Raw genomic sequence first — 25907 nt, 5'->3', positions numbered from 1 at the left:
TCAGTCCATAACTTTTGACTAGCTCTGCCTATAAATCATTCGAGAACTTAGCATTCTGTGCCTGAAGACAAGAAGTAAGTGAATCTTGACTTTAATATTAAACTTCTGGTGTTAGTCTGCTGTTTTTTTTTCTGAGCTGATAGTACAGAGAAATTAGACTAAGATGGAGAGTTAGGGGAATGCTGGGGGGAAGTATCTAATACTCTCCTAATAATTTCATGAACCCTAGTAAAGGGGACATTAAGTGGTCTGTCTGTTCTAAACCCAGACATTATTTTTATATATGTATACATTTGTGTGTATGTATATGTATGTATGTATTTATATTACACTTGTTTATATTTATTGTATAGCAGTCTTAACTTTACCCAGTCACCTGCCTCAGACTCCAGCAAGTACAAGTAGGTGCCAGGGGACAGTCAGGGTAACAAACAGGGTCCTGGGCCTTCAGGGAGCTTTTCTGGTTGCTTCTCTCCCTCCACCACCCTCCCTGCCCTGTTCCTCCCTTCCTCCTGTCCTGCTTTGTCATGCTGTTTCCTGCCCCACAGCCATAGCTTTGAGTAGCAGGAAGAGGGGTTTTGTGCTAAAACATGTGCCTGAGGTTGGTGTGGCCATGCTGCTCCATTTCTTCACCTTTTCTAGCCCTGGTTCTGAAATCTGTGTTAATCCACATGTGCTAGCAGTGTGGCTCTTTTCCACAGGTGTCCATCATCACTTAAAGAAATGTCCTCTCAAGTCTTTTTAAGAGAGTACAAGTCTTTATTTAGTAGAATTATAAAAGACCTTTACATGAGAAATACAAAAATAGGAAATAGGCTTTCAATCTCTTTCAGTCTTCATAGGTAAAATTACCTCTTTTTTTTTCCTTTGAGCTTTAGAAATAGGTGATATTTGCACACTTGGTGTCTTAAGTAACTGCTCTCATACACTGTAAAACTAGGAAAAACTTTCCAGTGAAGGGTGCCTGAAAGGTTGCTGTGAGTGCCCAATTGCTCACACATCGAACAGTCCATAATGGAGTAGTTGAAGACACAGTGGCACAATCAAACATTAATCTCCACTTTTCCTCGTTAACTAATGAATCTTTGAAAGATGCAGTATAACTTTTCCAGTTCTTGCAATATGATTAAATACAAAAATTATTAAGAAAGATTTGGCATGCTTTGTACTTGTACCACTTTTTACTAGGAAGTGGTATCAAAACAATTAAATAAATATAAATATGTTAAATAAATACACTGTAAAAGAACACACCCACCTCTGTCATACTAGAATTCAGCATTTCTTCATCCTTCGCACACACTTAATGCTTTGTCACAGCTTTAGGGCCAAAGAAAAGAAATACTGCATCTTTGAAAACACAGGTTCCCATGGACAAAAAGCAGAAAATGAGGTGATTTATTTTGCAGCTTCCTTCCTCCTGTCAGAAACACCTACACTTTCACTGTTCTGTACATATTTCATTTCCTGTTTAGCTTCTTTTACCCGGGACTCATTTCTTACCTCTGGCTCTGCAGCTGCCACTCCTTTTCTTTATAAGAAGGGAAGGAATGCTTGCAGTGGGTGAATCATTACCCTTTCATGAGCAGTTGATAGCTGACATCATGTATCTTCCTAAAGTTACTTGTGCAGACACTGGTTTTTAAGTCCAGTGCTGTTCCAGCTCTCCTGTGAATACTGGCTGATATTTAAACAATGAGGTTTTCGAAGTAGGTAAAACCTTTTAACTGTTTTTTTCAAGTCAGTATGTCTTAAGACCTTCATCTGCGTTTGTCTTTCGAGGGTAATGCTGATTTAACAATTAAAAATGATTCCCTCTACAGTCACTGCACTGTGCCTAATGCAGAGCGTGGCAGTAGTGCAGTGGCAGGTTCTGATTTGCTGCAGGTCCCACCCCCTCGTAATTCTCCTATTTCAATCACTGTATTTTGATTCTTTGCAGTAAAACACAAGCTAGAAAAATCAAGTACAGTATAGGGATACTGGATGATGGTTAGATCCAGCTTTTGCTCTCCCTCTTCACTTTCCTGAGACCTTCCTTAGGATAACTCCATCACCAGGGTGCATTGCTTTTGCAGCTTCATTGCTCCTTGGGCTCCTACTGTCTCCTGAGCCAGTGCAGGCAGAGTACAAGGCACTTTTTGGAAGTTTGGTTTCCTCAAACAGACAACTTGTCAGCTCTTGGATCCCACTTTTCCCTGCGAAAGGTAGGCCTGCTTTGCAGCCCCGTGCTTGGAATGTTGGTCCCAGAGAAGAAAGCTCACTCTCCTCTCAAACTGTGTTTCCCGTAGTGCTCCTCTCTGCAGCATCCTCATCATAGTAATGCTGAAACAGTCTTTCTTGGCAGCAGATATGCATTGCGTGGTAGGTGTGTAGGAGCAGGTGAGGGAAACGAGCTGTAAAGTAATGTACAAAATCCTCTGGGATGGAACCCAGGGTCTCCTGCACTTCAGGAGGCAGTTCTCTGTAATGGTGCTTCTGTAAAGAAAAACAACAGGGAAAAAGCTCAGGTGCAGTGTGTGTGCTTAAACAGTTTTGTACAGGTCCGCCTGTACAAGGTGCATCTTCATGGACAAAGTAACCTGGTAGTTTGTATGGTTTGGTTTTTTAAGTAAGTACCTAAAATGGTAAAATGACAGACTGACACCCAACAACAAAAGGAACTACAACAGCGGCGTGAAGAAGGAAGCATCGCAGTGGCTTAGTTAGCAAGGTGTGGAGCCCGAGTACATGTAATGAGAACAGATAGGCACAAACAAATCTTTACCTTATTTCTCATCGCCCTCAGAAGGTCCCGGACGGAGCCTCCTTTATATGATCTGAATTTTCGAAGATCTGCCAAAGAAATTAACTGGTTTGTGTTCGTGTTTTGATGCTGGCAGTTTTAGTTGCTGGCCTCAAAAGAAATGTATGTTTATCTCACTCAGTATATGAACATATCACTTAATTTGAATAAATGCTTTGGTGACAAGTAAACATTGCGGCAAAACTGAGACACTATCCTTACTTTCATGTCCATGCAAACCGGGGCTAACAGAGAACTCGCTGCTGCTCTGATAGGACCCCATTTGTTGTTACCTGTCTGAAGAGGAACAGTGATGTGCTCTCTCCAGTCCATTTTCACCACTTCTCTTCCTCCTCTTTCTAACTGCTTGACTATTGGACCATCCAAAGCTTCTTTCTCTATGCGGTCACTGACGTCCTGCAAGAGACATCCCGGTTATTTTCAGTTGGATTCCCACGCATTTCCCAGTTACTTCAGATGACTGTTTCTGGCTGGTAGAGCCTGTTGTGATAATGGAGGTGTGATTCTACCTCAGGACAAGTACTATACAAGGAGTTACGCTTGGGATGAAGATGGTCGAATACAACCACAGAAAATTCTCTAGCTGCCAAGAGCTTTTTCTCCTTTTTAATCACGGAATAGAAAAGACTGGAAAGAACCGTGAGTTCTCACCCTCTTCCCACCCTACATTGGGCTTAACTACACCTGTTCACCACAGCAGTCTACTCTGTTCTTAAAAACTGGCTTGGCAACATGCTCTGCTACATTGTGTCACCTCAAACATGCATAAAGTAAGGAGAAAATAATAAATACAAGATCCGAAGGTCAAGACAAACCTGAAAAAACTGGAGCTGTTTTTCTAAACTCCAAAAGAATGGGTGTTTTAGCACACAGCTGGCAGACGGACGCTTCTGAGGGTCCATGTTTATCATTTGCTCTATTAAATCACGAGCCACTATATCTTCTGCAAGGAAAAGGGTGAGTATTCAGAGGCTGCAGGGAAAGCTAATATTCTGTATCTTGAGAAAACGGTCACATTTCCTACTTCCTCCTGTACAATCCCAAGCACTAGCTCAAATTACACCCTGACAGACATTGTGGGCAATCAACAGAAGGCTGCATTGAATCAGTGCAATTATGAAGACCTTTCCGACCCTTTGAACTCTGTTGTCAAGTTTGCAGGAATCCGAATTTTTAGAACTGAGATGCTTTCAGATACAAATACTAAGAACTAAAGGAGTTTTACTGCAGGAGTACAGCCTTCACCATTGCCAAGTGCGTTTCTCTGTGGGTCATAGTTACGCATTTTCTATGGCAATTTTAGCACCCACTGGACATGCACTGAGTTCAGCACTCATCTCTATGTGCTTTTCTTACCATGTCTCCCCGCGTCCAAAAATTCCAGGCTGTATGCGCCCAGCAGAATGTTGGCTTGTCGCTGTAGAGATTTGCCAAAGGGGTGGCTGCCCTCAGATACCACATAATAAAAGACACAGCCTGCTGAGAAGATGTCCACGGTGTACGTCTGCAAATAAATGACCTTTAATAGCAACAAGATATTGCCCGTGGAGAATGCGAGCCTCATCATCGGGTGGTTATTTGCATCTGAGCACAGAATAAAACTCAGAATCACATTTTTCTGTTTAAGACTTGTAACTAATTGAAAAAAAAATGGGTATATACAAATAAATACGTACAGTGAGAGAAGGAGGTTTTTAAAAAAGGCTACTGCTAATTTAGTTGTAAGTCAGCATTAATGCTGAGGCATCCAGCACTGCACATCTTAAGCTCTGTCTGCAGCTGTGCTGCCTTCTCCCAGAGGAGTCTGAAGGAAAGACAAACACTTACAGGGTTCTCTTTGCAGTCTTCACTCAGCATCTCTGGGGCAATCCACCCTTCGGTTCCCGGCACACCCGACCGCCGGCTGAAGCTGTGCCTGCCCACTGCCAGCTTCTTGCACAGGCCGAAGTCTGAGATCATAGCTTTGACTTTCCCATGGGCGTTAGGCATTGAGATGAGGATGTTATGGGGCTTCAGATCCCTGTGGACTATAACAAACACCTCTATGCACTCCAGGCAATCCCAGCAGCGTTTGTAAACTTGCACTGTAGATTTTTCACAAGGCTGAACCACTCTTTGTTACCTCAAACTACTGTCAATGGCATATTTTTTAATTCCATCACCAGCAATTGTTTTGCAGACATGTTTTAATGTCTTCTGTCCAAAAAACATGCAGTCCTCTGAACAAATGGTAACAGCTACCCTAAATGCAGCAGAATTTTGAAGGCAGAATGTCAGAATCAGTCTAGTGCTAGGACAGGCCACACTGCTTGCTGCCAGCGCTAGAGGGTGCCTGTCTCTTCCCAGATCAGCATCGGACCAGTTCCCTCTTTTTTTTTGCGGTGAAGAGAATGTACCATTCTGTATCCAGTACTGAAAAAAAGAGTCATTCTTACCAATACTGAGGGAGTGCAGGTAAGCAAGACCAGATGTCGTCTGCTGGAGAAGGGTGATAGGTTGTAAGCCATGGTGACTGAAGGCCTTTTGTTCAACATACTATACACGACAACAGAGAAACAGAAGATACAGCCATAAAATTGCTTATCAGTAGTTTTTGCATAGATAACAAGTATGCAAAAAACCAAAACTGGGCAGTCTAATCTAAAGCTAGCTGGGAACATGCACTAGCCTTTCTTGTCTGAAGGTGACGAGCTCTATAACATCATTCAGAGGTAGAATTTTGCATAGCGCTGTGTGTCCAGGAGCAAGTTTTCGTCTTCAGAGCCCGGACGGTAGGAGAAGGATGACTAAAACAGAGTTAAATGCAGGAATATCAAAGGACAGCAGCTTCTGCTGTTAGGTCAGTACAGCGTTGCAGGATACTGCTGAAGTTCTAAGAACATCCCTGTTCTAGGAATGTTTAACTTTCACCGTAGTGATGGCAAGAATAACTGGGACATCTGCTGCAGAACTTCAGCAACTTAAGCTAAGGGAAACCGAAGGGCTTCCAGTAAGAAGACTCAAAATTATTTAGGTTTGCAAGAGACTCAACACCTCCTGTAAAGTGGCAGCACACAGCTCAATAGCGATGTACTGGAACTGCCGGTCCTTCTCTGTGCAGAAATAGCGGATCACATTCGGATGCTCATCTGACTCCCGCAGTAGCTGCACTTCACGGTCTGCAAAGCTGAAGCACTCAGGAAGAATTCTTTTCACTGCAACATCACGGTTATCAAATGTCCCCCTGCAGACAGGAAAGCCACATCAACCTATTAGACAAAGGCTAATGTATACAAGGTACAAAACAAATGACAACACAGAACATTTCACAGAGGAATATTAATTAAAGTGTTTTTCATGCTGCAAACAGATACATTTGGTCTTTAAACATGTCTAGGAGAAGTAGTTTTTGCTAGTGAAGAAACAGCATGAAAATATACCACACAAAATATTTTTAAGTGTTTGCTTTTTAAAAACCCTAATGCAATAAGAAATTAATTGGTCTATTAAATACTGAATGCAAGTCTTCTACCTGTAAACAATTGTTCCTTCCGCTCCGTGTCCCAAGACATCTTTTGGGTTAAATGAAATCTTGCCAACCACCACTCTGTTGGCATCATCATCTGAACAGAAACAAGAAACAGAAGGACTGTATTAGGATGGATCAAGCCAGCCTTGTACAAACTGTGCATTCTTCTGGAACAGAACGTAAAAAACATTTTGCTCATGTTTAAATTCACTACAGAGATGATCAAAAGAAATTAACAGCTGTGTTCTGGTACTCAATGCTGAGTAGGCAAATACCGGTGTGTGTGATTCAACTTACAGTTTCAAACATAACTCAGTACAAAACACCTGAGTCTGAAAAGATCATGTCTTGGACAGTACAAGAGACTAGCAGGTAAAATCTTTCTGGGAAGTTCTGCTGAATTTGCAGAGTGACAATTAATTAGAGGAAGTGGGTTTAGTAGTTGTTTCCCTGCATAGCCTCTGAGGGGACTAAAGAGTGCATAGAAAGATCAGGCAGGGTGGAAAACCACACTGCAGAAGTCTTATTTCTTGATTCTAGTTCATACATAATTTTTAGTTAGATGAAATGGCCACAGTTTATAAGAATATAACCTCATGCACAACAAAAATCCCTCCGGTGACATCTCTGAACTGGATGTTTTTCTAAAGCAAGTATTTCTGCTCCAAGTCAGAGCGTGGGACACCTGCCCGATGGTTTGCCACGGGCCAGACTAAATGAGGATGATGGTCTTTTTCAGCTCTTTGATATGTGAAGTACCACCAGTAAGGATTTAACTGCTGTGCCATCATACAGAGCGGGGAAATACAGACATTCACAATCAAATGCACTAGATTTATGTTACCTCCCTCTTCTTGTTCTGTGGAAAGGCAGCTCCCAACATCAGATGTGGAGATGCTGGAATATGCAGAATGGTTTGATGCTTTGGGCGACATATTTGGTGTGCTGGCAGCAGAGCTGTCTGTCTGACAATAGGAGGTGTCCAAGAAATCTTCTGGTGGTAGATCACTGGGAGCACGAAAGGGCAGCTTCTGTTGCTGCAAGAGCTGTATCTTCTCTTCCAGCTGATGCTGTCTTTGTTGTTGCTGATGTACACTCTGAAAGAGGACCTCAGTTCATAAGTGAAAGAGTGAAATTTCTCACTTAAAAGGAACACTACAGCTAATACAGTAGATGCATCCAAAAGATGGGGGAAAAACTTTCTTCTTATACTGCCAGCTAAGTAGGTTGGAGAACTAAAAGGGCTTTTCTTCACGTTTTCATTTTCATTCTCAACTTTCATAGCAAAGCTGAGTAATCACAACAGGTTGGTTAATATGGCAAAAGCTGACTTAGGCTAACTAGGTGTCTTTAAACCGCAGCAGGATAAAGCTGTTAGAAATCAGAAAACATGACAGTGGTTCAGGTGAACAATTGTGGAGTAAAGCCACCGCTGTTAAGATGATGTCTGTGAAAAAGAGTTAATAGATGCAAGAAACAGAATTTGTAGAATGAAAAAAAAAATCTCCAGCACTGGCACATATGCCAGCAGCCATACTGTTCTATCAGGTGTATAGCCTTTGCAACCCCGGCACATCTGGGGGTTAAAAATGAGAAGGGGAAAAAAAGAAACTACAGTGCATTATTTCCTAACTCCTGCATCGCTTCTTGGCATTATCTGTCAAACGCTACTGGTTCTCCCAAAGCAGAAAACCCCGTCAAGCCAAGTCAGCATTACCATTGGATAGGTGATGATAAATGCCACCCAGCCCACAAGCAGGAAAGTGCTTAGAATGATCGTGGCCATGTCTTTCAACATAGAGTCCACAGGAGCTTCTGGCCGAGCAATAGGCCGAGCGAGTTTCTCCTCAATATCCTTTGGAACAGCAGGAGGCACTTCTGCTGCAGAACCTTCAACTATGTCAATAACCTACGAGGTAGAGAAAGGTCTCTTAGTTCAACATCTTTGTGGGTTCCGGAACACTGATATGCTTTTTTTCTAAATCCCTCCACAGCTTCTATTCGTCTACATTCTTTAATCATAAAGTAAGGTGATTATCCTCATCACAAACCTTTTCAATAGTGACTTTATCAGAGTCAGCTGGAATCACATTTTCAGGCCTCTTAGGTAAGTTGCTTGGGAATTTCTCCAGGATCTTTGTAGGAGCAGATAACGGAGTTTCATGGTGCCCTTTAAATAAAACACACATGTTCAAATTTTGATGAAGACCGTAGATGAAAGTTGATATACACAAAAGGCTTGAGAACATCAAAGTACAAGATGAGCTTAAATTAAAACTTTCTTTTCTCCTCTGTTCTGCCCCTGCAGTCCCAGGCACAGTGAACGCAGTCACGAAGAGGTCTTTATTCAAGCACTGACTGTGAATTTAGTTTGTGAGCTCTCTGTGACCATAACAGGAATCCACATTACAATGCCTCGTAGCTGGCTCCTTCCCAAGTTAGTTTCGCTTTGTGATTTGGCCTTGGATCTAAGATCATGTCTGAGATTTAAAATGGTTCCAAGGATCACACTACAGTAGAAGGAAGAAAGAATCGATCCAGCACTCAACTACAGTTGCTCTTTACACTCCTCTGGCTTGTGCTAGCCAAGTAAGTGCAAAGAGGAAGAATCTACTGTGCTAACATCTTCTGCAGTTAGACAGAGGAAGATTCCTGATAATGTACAGAGCAGGAAAGAGGACACAAATCATCCAGTGCAGGGCGTAGTGGAGGAATGAGAGCTGTTCAATAACAGCTGCTTCACATACTGAGAGCTGGGCAGCATCACAGAAAGAAGAGGCAGCAGGTAAGGCAGCTGGAAGTTGCATTCCTGTCCCTGCCACACAGGTCAGTTATGGCATATACCAAGTATAAACGTGCATCACTTGAAGAACTCTCTGCTGTTCAGTTTATTTTTGAAGCAAAATACTTAAGTGTCCTGAAAAATCGATTCTGAAATTTTGGAATCTGGGACTCTCAAAATTGGCTGACACTTCATTATTATGATCTTCACTGTTTTAATCCTCCATTTGTGAAAGGGGGAAAGACAACACTGATCATTACAATGAGAATTAAAGTAATATTATGCACACTAAAATAAAAATCTGAAGGAACCAGAATACTGTATTTACAGCAATGTGTACAGTGAATTACCTATACCCTTCTTTGGATGAGGGGGCAGATAAACAATAAACAACTTTCCAGTCACTCCTCATTCTCTTGACTGAATGAAGCAGATGCCTCGTAAAAAACAACAGACCAGACATCTACTTAAAACATTAATGCATATTCTAAATGGGACAAAGTCCCAGTGATTACTAGATTTCAGTAACTGTCTCAGTTGAGGCAGTCATTGTGGCTGATGTACGGAAGAACAGCTCGAAGGTTTGGATTGGAACAGCCACCAGCAGATGGCAGTGGAATCCTGCCTGAGAGGCAGACACAGGCCAAGCAAGGGACCTCACGTACCTATTAACAGCAAGTCGTTCCAATAGCTGAGTTTGTTCTTCCCTTTCAGACTGCCTGAGAACTTTACATCCGTACTGGGGGTGATAACACATTCGCCATTGTCTTCAATTGTGACTCCTTCTGTTTTTGGACCCTCTAGTAAGGGTATGGCACTGCCACGAGGCTAGAAAGAGAATTATCGTTACAATTAATAACGCACTGTATCTCTAGAATATTTCAGCAGGCACGAACATTAAAAAATGGAGGGTCAGAATTGGTGGGAAAGCAAAAACTGGCTGCAAAGTCACCATAAGTAAACACTGCCCCTTACGCCCTCAGCAAATGCTTCGGCAGCCTTGGACATTAGACCTTCGAAGCTGCACGTTGCCTAGGAGATGAGATTACTCTCTCTTTTTAGAAGAGTGAAACAGGAGCTTTATTTGCTGTTTGGATAGCCACAGTGTGAGCAGTTTCCTATCAAGGGGCAGTAATTTTGATGAAGAAAAAAGAAACAATTTTAACAGTAACCATGATGCACTAACAATACTGCACAGCAACCTCTGGTTCACTCCTGCCCAGCTCTCCTGGCACATGACCTAATGAGTACAGTCATGTCTCTGCAGCATTGGAAATTATTTTGGAAATATGGTCATGCATTCTAACACCTACTATTGTTAATTGTTTCATTAAATATTCAGTTTGCCATGTGTCTATTGATTCCAATTTGCAATTTAGAAACTAATTTCTGTAAATGTACAACCATTGCTATTATTTTCTATTTTAGCAAGGATCCCTTATCAATATTGGGACAAACTTCATCAGTACAGGTCCCCCTTACATTGCACAGCAGTCCATCTTCCATTACAGGACAGAATGGTGTGCTTACAGAACCATCTATTGTAGGAATGTGGATCGTGCTGTAACAGAAGATATCTCAGAACTCCAGATGCATTCCAAATATCTTTGCTTTAGATGCACTGAGGCTATTTCTCATTTCAAATGAGAAAAATAGACTTTAAAATACTCCTGTACATTTTGTTGAAATTGTGTTTCAGTGTCTTCCTACTAAAAACATTTAACTTCAACTTCTTTATTTTTTTAATCCTAGAGCAATACTAATTCTGTAAAGGCAGTTTTCATCAGGTGTCATGCATCTCTTGCAGCTCCCAACTCACCACAACTGTTACTCCTTCGTGCACCATTGATGGCGACGCATACAAACTCGTGGAGTATTTCCCTACGTAAAGAGTTGGTCTGGAAAGAAAGAAGCCTATTAGAACAAAATAGGCAAATGGATGTTTTACCACATTAGCCAAAGCCAAATTCAGAACTAATGCATCAATTTCCAAAATCATCAATATTTACTTCTTGAAAGCCCTGGATTCATAAACTGAAGTGCTGTGATCAACCCATTCCTTTTACTTATGAAAGCACTGTTATTTGTCATAATTATTCATTTCTTATTTGTTATTTGTCATAATTACTCAAATCCTATTATTATTTATTATTCAGTAGCTGATATTTGCCAAAATGCTACACATCTAAATGAAAGGCTCCACATAAAAGAATACTAAGTCAACATAAAGCATCTGATAAAAATTAGGAATACATACTTATTAAGTAGATGATTTTTTGTGTCTCTCTGCCTTTAGACAGTAAAAGATCAAATATGAAATACAATCACTGCTGGAGAGCAAGGGCTGCTGACAAAACCCTGACCAATAGAGAGTGAGAACAACAGAATACTCATGCTCACGTTAATTTGCTCTTGGTCTCTGTTTCCTTTGGAAAAGGATATTTCCACTTGGTAATGTGTCCGACCTCCCCAGACATGAATGTCAAGTATCGCAGAGTTTCTATCCCCACATTTGTGTGCATAACTTTCCGTAATCCTTCACGTTGCCAGATGTAAAAAGCTACCACAGGAGAAGCGTAATTCTGAATCCACAGCACGTCCCCAGACTCACTGTCTACAGTCACCACCAGTCCATCTCCATTAGACACAAAGTGGGACATTTCTACAATATACAAATGTATAGATTATCTGGATTGCGGCTTACATGCAATTTTAGTAATACATATTAACAAGCCTCACATAACTGTGGAGTTCACTGTATCTTACATTGGAAATGAAAAGCTCTCAAAGTTAAACTGATAAAAGCTGGGTTCAGCAGGAAAACCACATTTTCCTCACCTCTTTGGCATGTACGACAGCAAAGATTGTAGACCTCACTGCTCTAAACCTACAGATTAATTAACACAGAAATCATGCCTTCAGCACATGCTGAAAGGGGAGCTTTCATGGGTGAGAAGTGACTGAGGAGACTCTTGCAAATGACTGAAAGCTCTGCCATGCTTTGCTCCGTGTCCGGATTCAGAAGACAGCCCTGCAGAACTGCTCTGTGCCCAGTGCCTGGGAGAGCAAACAGGCTCCATTTTGATTGACCTCGGTGTAAACTCAGCTGTGAAAGATGAACTTTAAGTGCCCCGCACTCTGTGCAAAACAACAGACAGTTCCAGCATTTGTGCATCGCAGTTCAGGTTTGCTTCCTCTCCTGCCATTGTTCACTACATTTCAAGAGTCATAGCTTCAAAACCTGTACCTTCTAGACTGCATTAACCTGTGACTACCTAACAGGCTTCAGATATTAAGCCAAGTATATCGGCTAAAAGCTGATATCAATTGCAAAAAAACTATATCAACATATTCACTATAAAAAAAAACAATATATTTGCCTTGACACACAGCCCATGGCCAATATCTGAAAAAAAAAAAAAAAAAAGACTGCAATTAAATTCTTACTATATTTTATGTCTTCATCAGGCAGAGTAGCTGCATAATCAAAATAGGTGGCATTCCATCTCAGCTCCTTCTTCTTGGTGTCATACATTGTGATTGTGTACTCTGTTAAAAAACACACAGTCTGTAATGCAAAAAAAGCCTATGAGAGTATGGAAGCAATCACCTCAAATGTGAGACGCTGCTCAGAACGGCACATGCTGCTGACTGTGCTCTGCATTTCATTTTCCCAATGCTCCTGATAAATAACTGCTTTGTAGTGGTCAAAGACAATGCCCGATCCACTCAAATCCTCACCTCCTGCAGCCTCAGAACCAGCCCTGCAGGCCATTACTGCCCAACTTACCAGCATCTTGTTTTACTGCACAGCTTCTGATGTACTTTATTTCACTTAAATGTTTCTAAATTCTATATTCTAAACTGTAACTTACTGTGTACGGTAACTGAACTATCACACTTCAGAACATTTTGATCTCTGTGTGTTATTAAAGATCAAGTCTACATGTCCCCTTTTTACTAGTCAACATCTATACATTGGATCTTGATCTAATTTTAAGTTAAACAGAAAGCTGTATTTGAAATTTCAGTCAATATACTGCATCCTCGTTTTCCTTACACATTTTTAATGAAAGCTAAATGTTACGGAGCAAACTTGGGTTCACAATTGCTAGTGGAATGCATTGTTAAATAAAATATAAATGCTGTGTAGTCAACAACATGAATAACGGATCATTTGTACTCCCAAAGTTTACAAAAATACAGTATCTTTCCACTGCTATGAAGAGCTAATATTTTTTACTGTAGTTGAAAATGATAATTTACAGACATTATTTTAAGGCATAAACTTGAAAACATGAACTGATCACAAGGTCTTCTATTATCATTCTAATCTTTTAAAATTACAACAAAAACAACAGCACAGAAAAATTGTAAGCTGCAGCAGAAAGCAGCATATGACCTGTTCTCCCAAGATACAGCAGGGATGTTGATGGACAAAGGCTTTCTGCAAACGAAGAAGTCAAGGTTTGCTGTTTCTCCCCAGTCATGAGGTCAATCACATACCAAATATCCTGCTTTTTACCTGAAATCATAATTTAAGCATTACCATTCACTTGGAAAATTGCACTTCCTTTAAGTTTTTTGGTCTTCTTTTTTCATGAGGAGGCTCATTAGCTTAGCATGAATTAGCATTTTTAATAAAACGATGTCTTACAGTCGGGCTTAACTTCATCATTTAGCTCTATTGGCCAACCCCACATACTGACATCAACGGCTAAATACAGTATTCAGAAGTGGCAGGTAACACAAAACTGTTACTATATAAGTGACTGTATCTCAGATAATGGAGCGCGCCCAACCCTGTTTGCAGTAAGATTTCTACTGTAATCACTGTACTATAAGCAATCAATGACATCTGTAAACATAAGATTCTAAGCAGAAATCACTTTTTGTTGTGAAAAAGCACCTAAAGAAGTGAGAAAAACAAACAAAAAAACCCAACCATGCAGGCTGTTCACTGCTCAGAACAGCTGTTCTCTCCCTCAGAAGTTGTTTCTTGTTTTAATTTTCAGAGAGCAATTCAATTTATATTAAATCAATTTTCTGTCCTCAGAAACATTTGTGAAAAACTACAATTAATTCCCAGGAGAAAACATTTCCATGAAGTCTGCCGGGGACTTTACGATTGCTGAACATGTTACAATTTCAAAGCTTTAACTTGAGCTCACCCATGTAAAGGATCCCATCCGAACTGCGGCAGGGAGACGCCTGCACTAGCTCTGGGATGGTAAATGGAAGTTTCTGTGGAAAAGAAAAACAACAATAAAAGCTTATTTATATTGGTGTGATAAGTCTTTGCACTTGTTCGTAGAAAAGAGTAGCCAGAAAACTTTGGAAATCTCAAACGACGGTTTTTAATTATTTGCTTGTATTACTGCAGTGCCTGATAACCCAGAAGTTCAGGTTGGGGCCCTCCACTGAAAACTCACAACAGCGAGCTTACAGAAAGAGGAACGCACACAGAAAAGACTACCTGCAGCACACAGATCTGGAGGCAAAGACTGCTTTTAAGGTCACCATCAACACTTAGCAGCAGGCTAGCTTTCACCACACCATGTGTAATTGCCTCACCTGTACAGGGTATACGATGTTCCTCTTACAGTAACAATTCTAAAGGCCAGATAACTTCAAACAGATGGAACTGCTGCCAGGGTGAAGCAGTCATCTCTGACCACAGAGTTCCTGAGATACTGCCAAGGCTGTGCTGCAGTTGGAGGGCGGGGAAGATTCTTACTAAGTGTTAACAGGCTTTTATGAGGATAAGGTCACAAGAGTAATGGACAATCTGCACTACTAACAAAGATCAGCCCTTTTTTACTCATGAAATTACTCCACTCTTGCTTACACTGCTTTTAATAGTGATTCCAATCAGAAATTTGATTACTTCAGTTCAAGAAGGGAGATTAACAGAAGAAAGGAAACTTTGTTACTGCTGCTTCCTGGATTCACCCAGGAAGAGCATCAGGGCTCCTTGTGCAAGTTAGGATGTGGCTGTACTATGGGGAGGCAGAGTGGTGAGTAAGTACTGAAGTATTTAACAAGATTAAAGTTCTTAAAGGAAACTGTAACAGCTGCCAGAGAAAAGAAAACTCTGGGAAGCCAAACATTTTATCTGAGTTTCATCACAAGATTTAAAAAGTCCAAGGTTAGCTAACATCTGTGGGCTCCACGGACTGGCAAGTATTCTGAGAAGGGTCAGCACTTCTATCTGCTTACTAAAACTAAGGCATCTTCTACAGGCATCGGCAAAGAACGTACATTAATCCTATCTTTTGCTGGATGGTTCTACAAAATTAAGCACTGTGGTGAAAGAGATACACCTAATTAGTATTATTCTGGGCACACCTTTCCCATCTAGATGTACAGAGATTGTACGGTATTTGGATAATACCACAGAAGTGTTATTTGTCATCATCATTATTTCAGCAAGGTTCAATAAAATAGTGCAAGTGAACAAAACAAATATGTCTGTTGGTATTTTCAAGTGATAGTGATTTCCTGATGGCCACAAGGAAGGTGGGAACGTGCCATCCTTACAAAGCACGTTATTGCTCTGCAAAAGCGAGAGCAAAAGAACATAAGAGTATTGTCATTCCAAAAACTGGCACACGCGACAGATGTTTGGTTTTGCTGTGATCAAGCTTTTCCAGAAATCTGGTACAATTCCACTAAACAATACAAAAGCAGTACTATTGAGAAAGCAGAAAGTTCCCTTGCAGACGTATCCTTCGTGTGAGTCTGAGTGGGGCACTTGTCTAAAAACTGTGAGAGAATCTCCAAAGGACACTTACAGTCAAGCCTTCATTATTCTTGCCACCAAGCGTATACAAACTGCCATCGTTTGGGTCTGGAAGAAATGCTGGCCTAGGATTTAAGCAGCAATTATAAATGATTAAAAAAAGAAGTACTGTGCTTCTCAGAGAACAGGAAAGCAACTATGGTCAGTACCAGCTTTCCAGAGAAGTTCATCTAACTCCTTCTAACGCTGTATGTTTTGACTTTGTATTACCTATTTTTGGAAGTTTCATTTATTAACTGCGGAAATGAAAGGATATAAACAGGTCTCAGAACTGATAAAAGATTTCTAATGCATTTGAAAATTCAAAGACCCATACGTGGCAGGCAACCACTCAGCTGAAAGCATTTAAACAAGACCTATGTGCTTTTAAATTGCCACAGAATTTAAAAATAAACAAAATCAAAATCAAACAAAACCAAGGAGCGTCATGGAGATAAGGAACAATAAAACAGTTGTCAGAACTCAGTGACTTTAAGAGGGAAATGCAAATCCTCACCAAAAAAGAAAAACAAAACCACACATACACAAAAAGGATTTTACCACACACTACAGAGACATAAAATTAAAGCCTCAAATTTTCTAGCGAAACGTGAGATGGCTGCGCTGGAGAATGAGTGCAGGAGCAGCGGGAGGGTTTCATCTGAAGGTGCCGGTAGCGGCTGTGGTTAGAGCTTGCGATGCTTCACTATTTTTAGTCTTTTATTTGGAGAGAATAAGAAGTACAAAACCCAGGGACCATTCGCTGGCTGCCTCCGTCACTTTCAAAGCTGCTCAGTTAAGATTCTGGCAGTTATCACACCTAATTGCTAAACCTGATCGAGGACTTAAGAGAGAACAATCTGCAGACAGGAGGTTTCATCTCACTATTATGAGAACTGTGTGTTGCTAATTACATTCTTTCAGTATCAGCTCTTTAAACAATTTTAAGTTCACATATGCAAGGCGTGACACCTTCCAAGAACACACGATTTTGTTTCGAAATAAACGAAATTTCAACATGCCAGTGAAAATTAAACAAGCAGTAAATGACAGAAAGGAAACAGACTTACTCTTCCACATGTATTGGCACCTGTAGTACAGGATCTGCATAAACAGAAGAAGGAAAAGTCATAACACTGGCTATTTGGTTCCTTCAACTCACTAGACTCAGAATCAAATCAGGCTGCAACTTGCTCCTTTTTGAATGGCAGATGTGCTGAGTTTGCAAGGAGCCATCCCAGCAGCCTCAGCGAGTCCTGTCTGATTGTAACCACGTTTGTGAAATGGGAAAGCACACAGCATCGGGGAGGCGCCTAAATCCTCTGAAGTTCTTTGCTTACTTTTATCCACACTACTCCCCAGCTACTGATGGAAGGAAACTTAGATGAGGTAGCAGTTCTGTACTGTATCTTGAGTTTTCTTATTTCACTCTTGGACGGAGCACGCCGTCTGTTACAACTGCTTGCATACATGCTGAGAGAACTCCTTCTGTCAGCACACCTGTGTGATTTCTGTGCACTGGCTGCCCATGAGGCAGCTCACCATAATCTGCAGCAACTGCTATCATTATACAGCCTTCAGCAACCTGTTTTACTTAAACACAAGCTACAGATAGCGGAGAGGCTGTGCACACTGTGCAGTCCCTCCCCACATCCCAACCAATCCCCTCTGATGCTGGGACCCACAGCGCTGCGAGCCGGCTCTGGGGGAGGAGCCCAGCGGAGGGCACACACCCCACCGGTACCTGCAGACTTTGGGCCACTTCCCTAATCCTACAAGGACCAAGAAGAGGCAGAAGAAACAGCCTGATCATCTTAGCTGGTACCCAGAGCCTCATGCACTGGGCAGCAAAAAGAGCTGAAACAATCCAGCTGGTACTGTTAACAATCCCAGGCCCTGGTATCTACTCACAGAAGACAGATAATAACACCATCTACCTTGCACAAATTTTCTTTCAATAATGAATTATTACTGCTATCGCTGTTCACTGATGTAAGATGGGAATGATATGCAAGTGTGCAGTTCCACATCAAATCAAGAAATCCACTTAATTTATTGAAAACAGAAGCAAACCTCAAAAGGCCTTACAAACAACTAACAGCATTCAGACAGAGAAGCTGAGGGATTTATCACCACAGATCACACTTCTTTGTCAGACCTTCACTCTGCTGAACTACATCAAGCAACTCATTACTACCCCTTGCAGGAAGATACTGGTTTCAGGGCGTGCTGGAGGACCCAACCTTACAGCTGACTACATGCCAGTTATTTCTCTGTGTTTGCTTCAAGTATTCCATGAGCTTTAGGGTATCTAATGCAATACAAATGGTGACTTACATCATCTCTCCTCTACTAAAGAAATGCAAGAAAGGAAAAGCATTAGATGACCATAACATAGAGTGGTTCAGCTCTGGAGATGAGCTGCCTGGTCGAACTGCCCAAAGCAAGTACCCACGAGTCAGGCTTAAATGAACCGAAGTGAGAAAGACACGTTAAAGACCAGAGGCTAGAGGTTTCATAACCATAAGTGCTTCGTGGAAAGCTAAATCCTCTGTTTCCTGAAAGAAACAGCACCGTACATCAGCAGAAAATGGCACCTGCCTCTGTTAGGGTAAGATTTAATGCCAATGCTACAGGTGCTGCTGACGGTAAAAGCTAAATACACTTTGCAAGACTTCTGATGAATTGATAACACAGACAGCGTCTCACTTGGAAAAAATAAACTGCTGCCTGTGGTGAGGATGACAACAGCAGTTGTCACCAACTGTGCTTCAGCAACTTGGTCCTATCTGCAAGCATCTCCTCCAATGATCACTCACGATAACAAGGCTGCACAACTTGTTTCTGAAGTGATAACTGACTACGTGTACATTTTTCAAGTACAGTAACGCAGACTTTTCTATAAATTGCCCTCTAGTCAGCCCAGACAGAGCAAAAGAAGATAGATTATTGTCCAAAACACTTGTAGAAACCTTTACATTTATTTTTACTAAAAAGGACTGCCTATTCTCTGAATTAGATGTGTCAAGTTGTTACATAAAATTTCAGTACAAAACTTGTACTAGCTCAATCAAGCTCCACATTTTCCAGCTGTGCTGTTACTGACACAATACGCACTGTACATAGAAGGGGACAGACTGCAGCCTCCCCAGCATGGCACTATTTCAGCTTTTTCAAACAAGGTTCAGGGAATCCTGAACAAGCACAGGAAATACTACAAGGCAGATTATGCCTTCTCGCAGCTGATCCTGGTTAATATTTGCAGGAGAATCTGGTTACTAAAGCTTTCCCGTAACTCCCTCCCTGCACCCAAAATGCAGTGAACGAAAAGCACAGCACTTTTGGACTTAAATCAAGTCACATCATTTTCTAGAACTGAGGAATCCGCACTGACCCAGCCTGCTCCAACCATCTCAAATGCCACAGAACTTCTACGATTTTATTGATTTTCTGGAACACGTAGCACTACAATAGCAAAAGGACACACACATACATGCAAAATTGCGATGAGCTTTTTACTTCAAATTTCTATTTCTGGAAGCTGTTGGAAAACTGTCAGTCGTAACAATTTCACCAGCAAATGCATCCTACATTTTCATTGATCGTAACAGAAATCCCATGAATGCCTTTCTAGCTTCTGTAGTGTTTTCCCAAAACACTCCTGCATATCAGAACATATGAAATAAAGGCATATGACAAGTTCCAAGCTGCTCAGTGAGTGCCATACAGAAGCATCACGCTCACTTGAGTCCTTAAACTTATCTTCTTTAGTGTCATGTCTTCAATACCAGGAACAGTGCTTCATCAGAAGTGGAAAAAAATTCAAATCTTACTTTTTTACTTGTTTTCTCGGTAACTGAAATTTGATGTAGTAGCAGCGATAAAGTGGTAGACGGAATGGATTAAGTTGTTACTATGAAGCAGCAGAACAATTCTGCACTATTTACTGGCCCAGGAGCCAGAATGCTGGTGATTCTCATGGCTTCCTGCAACATTTAAGTGCTGTATATGAACTGCTGGAAAGCATTTCGTATCCACGTATGCAGTCCTGATTCATTTCCACAGATGGGACTATCTGCAATGAATGAACACAGATGGAGGATGTTTCTTTCCACTACTAGCACTATGCACCTGGAAAGGCTAGCTGTGGGAAGACACCTCTCTACAACCCCAGCTACAGGGGTGAAGCACATTTTCTCATTTTCTTCCCACTTACATTATCTTGAACTCAGGGTGCAAACCTACAAAGACATTGTGTAGAGTTCATTGTCCGTCCTCACGTTCATCTTCACGTGGTCTGAGACACGTTCCAGTTTTATTTCAGAGTTTGTTTTAAAATAAGAATTCACTCAAAGATAAAAGAATCTCGTGAATTTAGTTTACTTTTTGTCAGGCCCTGTAACAGCTTTCATCCACCTGAATACCGACTAGTGAAAAACACACTGAACCACCTCAGAACTGAGGTCATCTTCTGCTCCACAGTGAGTCAACCGGAAGACATTCTCGCAGAACTCAGAGGCCTTCTTTTCTCCTCAGCAGCTCAGCAATCCAGTGTCAACATGCTGAGACTGGAATCACATAACCCTGCTTTCCAAATTGCCCTCAACAACAGCTCCCTCTAATTAAGTAACTCATTCTAATAGGCCTGATCTGTTCCAATACCAACAAACGATAACAACCGCTGAACAAAGCAGCAAGTATTCTACATCAGAACAAAAACTTTACAGAGAAAACGCGATAAAACTCTGACAAAAATCCATCAGCCCCTCCCTTAAGCCTCCGTTCCCTGTACAAGGGGAAAACCAAATTTCTTGCCACGTCCTACCTAAATCTTTTGGCACAACTTGTCCAAAAGCTTTCTGCTTTCCAAGAAAAAGTTATCAGAACAAAAATGAAATATGGAACCGTGAGTTTGTAAGCAGGACACCATCCTGCACATATCTCCAGTGCTTGATGAAAGATTGAGATTTCTACAGATACTTCCCTGGTTTTCAAATTGTTTTTTCATGCAGACTCCACTAAGGCAGAGGATGTTAACCCCTCCTGCATTAACATCCTACCAATACAGGCTAGCTTTGGCATTCTGACCTGCTAATAGACACATGTGTAAACATTTGTGAAGTTACTGCCACGGAGTACTCCTCAGCAAATTAATTTAGCAAAGCAAATTAGCACCCCCAAGCAAAGGAAGTTCAAGGGCATGAGAAGAACAAAAATACTTAAGAAGATGGCTGGTGCCTTTTTCCATGTCATTACGAAACTACAAAGTCATTATTCATTAAGAATTTTAAAGCTTTGATTTTTACATGTTAGTAACTTTGACTGAAATAAACGAATTAGAAGGACTGATTCTAAATGGTCAAGATTTATTCTAGAACTCTACGACTGTGTTCAAAAGCAAAGCAGTTACTGGAAACTTGTTACTGTAATTTATGTCCAGTCATTTTGGTAATTATTGGGCTCAGCTATACTCCACTGAACTTAACATTTTGACCTGGGCAAGCAGATGTCCCTATAAAATCACGGTTGCATTTAATTATTTGTGCCTAAATTACTTGCTTGTAATTCTAACTATATTTTGCATACAGGTATGGAAAAAAAGCCATATATACAATTTCTGAAACTGCAATGTGCCTCTAGATAGAACATACAAAACCAATAACTGAAAAAGGAGAAGTGGAAGATTCTGAAATAGCAAGTGAGTAAACTCCTGCCCCACTGGAATGAGCTGGAGAAAACGGTTTCCTGACCTGAGGCCCTACCATAACATTTGGGCTAACGGGCCAATTTAAAATCGTGTCATCTCTGCTTGCTGTTGCAATTACAGAAAATGAGGTCAGAGATAGTAACCCACCATCCTCTGAAATCTGCTGGAAAGAGAACTGAGAGAACTACAATCATTTTGACAGTCATTATTAGTCAACAGTCATGCACAAGGTATTTCTTCCCAGATGGGAATAACCACTTTTATTAGAGCAGGACCTACAGATCTCAGAGCATCCTTTAAAACTTACATATTGGATATCATCAATAGATGAAGTCGTTATATCTTTGCCTTACCGTGACCAGCCCACTGCTGTCTGTATGTCATAAATAAGGTATCACCAATCAAAACCTTCTAAATCAACTTTTGTTGGCCACAGACTTTTTGATTACTAAAGATAACTGAAGTTCATAATAAGATTTCTGCTGGCTCTAAATCTAGACCCAAATCTGTATGTACTTTATGTTCTTCTTTGAACCAGTTCCTAGGGGAAAACCTCCTAAGAAGCAGGTAACTGAAGAGAACAGGAAGACACAGACTGATAGAGAGAACAGAGAAATACACGGTCCAAGAGTACAGTTTGAAACAATACGTACTCAGAACATCACAGCTCAATATTCTGCTTATTAACCTAAATTCTGGAGTTAACTAAGTACAGAAATAAAAAGAATAGTACAGGATGATTTTTAAAAAGATGCAAGAGAACAGCCTTAAAATCACATTCTTCAAACTCCCACTGATACCAGAATTGTAAATATGAAATCCAACATGGAGGAAAACATTCTCCAGATTCTGTCTTGTTTCTGGTCACCATCTCTATTATTGTCAGGTTTCTCATCTGCATTTAAAAGCAACTCTGAAACACTGCACCCTTGTACCTTTCAAAGAAATCTACATGAAGTGACAGAAGAATATTCATTTCGGGGAATTCTGGGGAGGTTGATCTTACTGAGGATGCTGAGCATCTTGCTAAGCAGTAAATGCAGATAACGTGGGTGCTTACCACACTGCACCTCAGAACTGATTGCGGTGACATGCAGAGCCTTACTTGTTCTCTGATCTTAAATGAGTGCCACATCCTGGAAAGCCCTTCAATACAGTGTGCTTTCTGTGGCCATAGCAAAGGTACCTCTCAGAAGACATCAGGGGGAAGAGTGTGCCCTTTTTCCTATAAGCTTCCCAACCAAATGCCAGCTTTCCACAGCTCAGGGAATGAGTTAGTTACACGGCCACCAAAGCCCTGACAGCTGACAGACTGCATGACTCACAAAAGCCAAAAGGAAACAAAAATATTAATACCTGTACCCTCAGCAACCGAGTCCGCTATCTCCCTACACATCATTGCAAGGAATACAGCTGTATTTCTGAAGTACTAACTGAATCCATTTTTTGCCCACATTATGGGGAGCACAAGTATTCAGACTGCCCTTGGCAGCGCTACACAAAGGCAGGAAACAAAACATATTATTGTGCTGAAAACCAGTGGTTAATTTACTCTGCATACCTAAGATAAGTTCCAGCGTTACATTAAAACAAACCATACATGGCAAGATCATCATGTTTGTTTAAGTACTGTCTGATAAAGAGCACCACCTTGGTTTTTCTCCCAATCAAAACAAAATGCATATGAATTGCCCTTTGTTAAATACTGGCTCTTAAGTGCAGCGATAAAACCTCTTCCTGACAAATGCCTCCGCAGCACTGCAGGTGACCTCCAGAACTCTGCACACGTGAACTGCACAACACATGGCTCGCTGACATTCCGGGTACAAGGCACCTGCAAGAACACTGCCTGCAGCGCGTGCCGCCTCCCACCTGTTAATGCCATGTAACAATACACCCCTACTGTTGGCAGAGAGCACACAAAGACTGTGCGTATGCACGATACTGAATTCTGCACTGCTGCATTTCTCTAGGGACTTAACACCGCAAGAGAGTATGGACTGTGATGAAGCAGCCTAACACACCTTATGCAGGCGGCACGTAGAACTTAGCACAGTGACAGGGAGAAGAGGCAGTCCCATAAAACTAGATTATCCAGTCTGGCCATTCTACTGTATGAACAATAGCCTTGCAACTTTTTTTTTTTTTGTTAAGAAAAGAGTTCCTTGAGCAACACACTTTGATCAAGGTCCTTCTCATTACAAATGTGCCTTTATTTCTTCCTCAGAAAATCTCCTGTCACTTACTAAGCCTGTCTGCCAAAAAAAAATGCTTGTTACACCACCCTCCTGGTTCAGGACAAGGTACTGTACGTCCAAGCCAGAAGTAAAACTCAGCTAAAGCCTCTCTTAAAACTACAGTAGCCTATGCAGCAACAATAAAGGAGGAGAAAAGGCCTAAACTGAAAAGGGGAGACAGAGCAGAGAGAGAATGTAATCACATCCAGCAACAAAGATCCTTCAGGAAAGAATTTGCTTACCCCTTTTTACCTCAGAAGAGCTACAAAAGCATTCTGCTCCTTAGTGAAGTTAACTTTTTGTCTAGCTGCGCTGTATTCAAATATGAATGGTCTCAGAACTAAAAATAATTGGTTTGTATTGCATACATCACATACACACAATTCATTTCACACCATTTCAGCTCACCTACTAAACTGACATGAGGTTTCAGAGGTCAGAACTACGCAATCACTGAGATTCCTTTCCATTTGACCTGCTTTCTCATTTATTTCTAGACATGAATAGAAAGTTCTGCTATCGCTTCTACTAAATGTTATCAATCAGATTCCCACTAAAACAAATTTGTATTAAATACTGAATTTGTCACAGAGACAAAAAGAGCTCTCTCTATACAAAATAATTGAAATTACAAAATCACCTCCAGTCACTGAGCAATGTTAAACTTCTGTACGTGAGTGCAGTTCTTCTATGTAAAAACCTGTGCTGGTCCTAGACAAAAAGACCTGAGGTGTGTACCTTACCCACTGCACCAGTGCATGTTGGATATTCCAGAGATAAAATCGAGCTTCCCCAATCCCTCTGCCAACAGTTCCACCCGATGACACTCCCATTTGACATTTGCTCTCCTCTATGCATTCTTACAGCACTCACTCTCATATAATGTGATACCTACTTAGTCAGTTATAGCACTACAGCTAAAATATTCTGGGGAGAAAATAACAACAAAACCACAAAAAAAACACAAATCTGGATAAAGACCTGCAAGTGAAAATATGAAGCTCAACGTGACTCCAGAAACACTAGCTTTGTTCAGACTCTGGAGAAAGAGCAAAAGCAAAAAAAAGGGGAAGAAAAAAACACAAAGTATTTACCAGGCTCTACAACAGTTTGAGTTATCAGTTGCTAGGACTGAGAAGAGAGAGCATCACGACATCTCCTCACCTTCTTTTAAAGTCCACTTGATCGCTCCCGTCCGCTTGCTGACGGCATGCAAACTTCCATCAAGAGTTGAAACAAACAACAGTGTTTCAGGCACAGTTACTGAGCTGGTGTTCTAGAAAAGAAAAACCCATACACTGAATGTCACTGTTTACTACGGAGTTTTTTACTACTGTTTTGTCAGACAGTAAATCGTGTAGAGCATCGTCTTTCTTTTTCATCACACAGACTGGACAATCCTCTCCTTCTGAATTTGGTGGTTTATTTTTTCCTGTGACCACCCCAGGACTGCTAACTGTGCTCAGCTCCCCCAGACGAACTTGCAGCGAGTAACCTATCCCCAATTCAATCTCCATATTCAATTCTACATCAGACTCTTCTTGAACTCAGCTGTGGAGAAATCACAGATAGGGCCAACTTAGGAAACAATCTGACACAAAGTCCATGTGAGAAGAGAGCTAGGGTAAGGAACTTCAAAGCAGCACAGAGAATGTAAGTGTTCATGTCACAACCACGCTGCTATGGAGCTAACAGAACACACTTTTCCCAAGGTTTAGTCCCCAGAAGATAAGAAAAACACGGCTTGGGCAAAAGGTGGATAGGCAACAACGAGACTGCTCCGCAGGGCTGGCGGCTGAGGGACGGGCTGGAGCGCACGCACGTGCACCGCCACTGAGCAAGGACGAAGCATTTAGGATTGAAGCAGCATAAAGGTCAGAGGAGATTCAAATCATAAGGGCTCTTCAATGTGTTATTATACCTCAGGTCTCCAATTAATGCATTTCTGCAGCAAATAGCATTGTTTAAGCAAGTCCATATCTATGATCATATCCATAGGCCCTAGAAAGTGATTCACGCTATAGGACTCAAACCTTAACTTGGCATTCTAATCACCATCTAATTCTAATTTGGGGAAACACCACTC

The 25907-nt window shown here is 41.2% G+C and overlaps 1 protein-coding gene across 1 annotated transcript; it reads right to left on the bottom strand.

Moving 5' to 3' along the window:
* On the bottom strand, positions 832 to 25097 carry ERN1 (endoplasmic reticulum to nucleus signaling 1; the record flags this gene model as incomplete). Its single annotated transcript, XM_021414743.1, is given in 21 exon segments — positions 832 to 2478; positions 2768 to 2835; positions 3079 to 3202; positions 3622 to 3749; positions 4163 to 4310; positions 4634 to 4833; positions 5242 to 5341; positions 5840 to 6029; positions 6318 to 6408; positions 7159 to 7411; positions 8032 to 8223; positions 8366 to 8484; positions 9762 to 9924; positions 10916 to 10994; positions 11497 to 11758; positions 12544 to 12645; positions 13499 to 13621; positions 14268 to 14340; positions 15891 to 15963; positions 16948 to 16981; positions 24986 to 25097. Coding segments are annotated over 21 exon segments (2841 nt in total), but the record flags the coding sequence as incomplete, so codon positions are not given.

Source organism: Numida meleagris, chromosome 17, assembly GCF_002078875.1.
Source record: "Numida meleagris isolate 19003 breed g44 Domestic line chromosome 17, NumMel1.0, whole genome shotgun sequence".
NCBI lineage: Eukaryota > Metazoa > Chordata > Aves > Galliformes > Numididae > Numida > Numida meleagris.
This window is presented reverse-complemented; position numbering and strand designations above follow the sequence as displayed.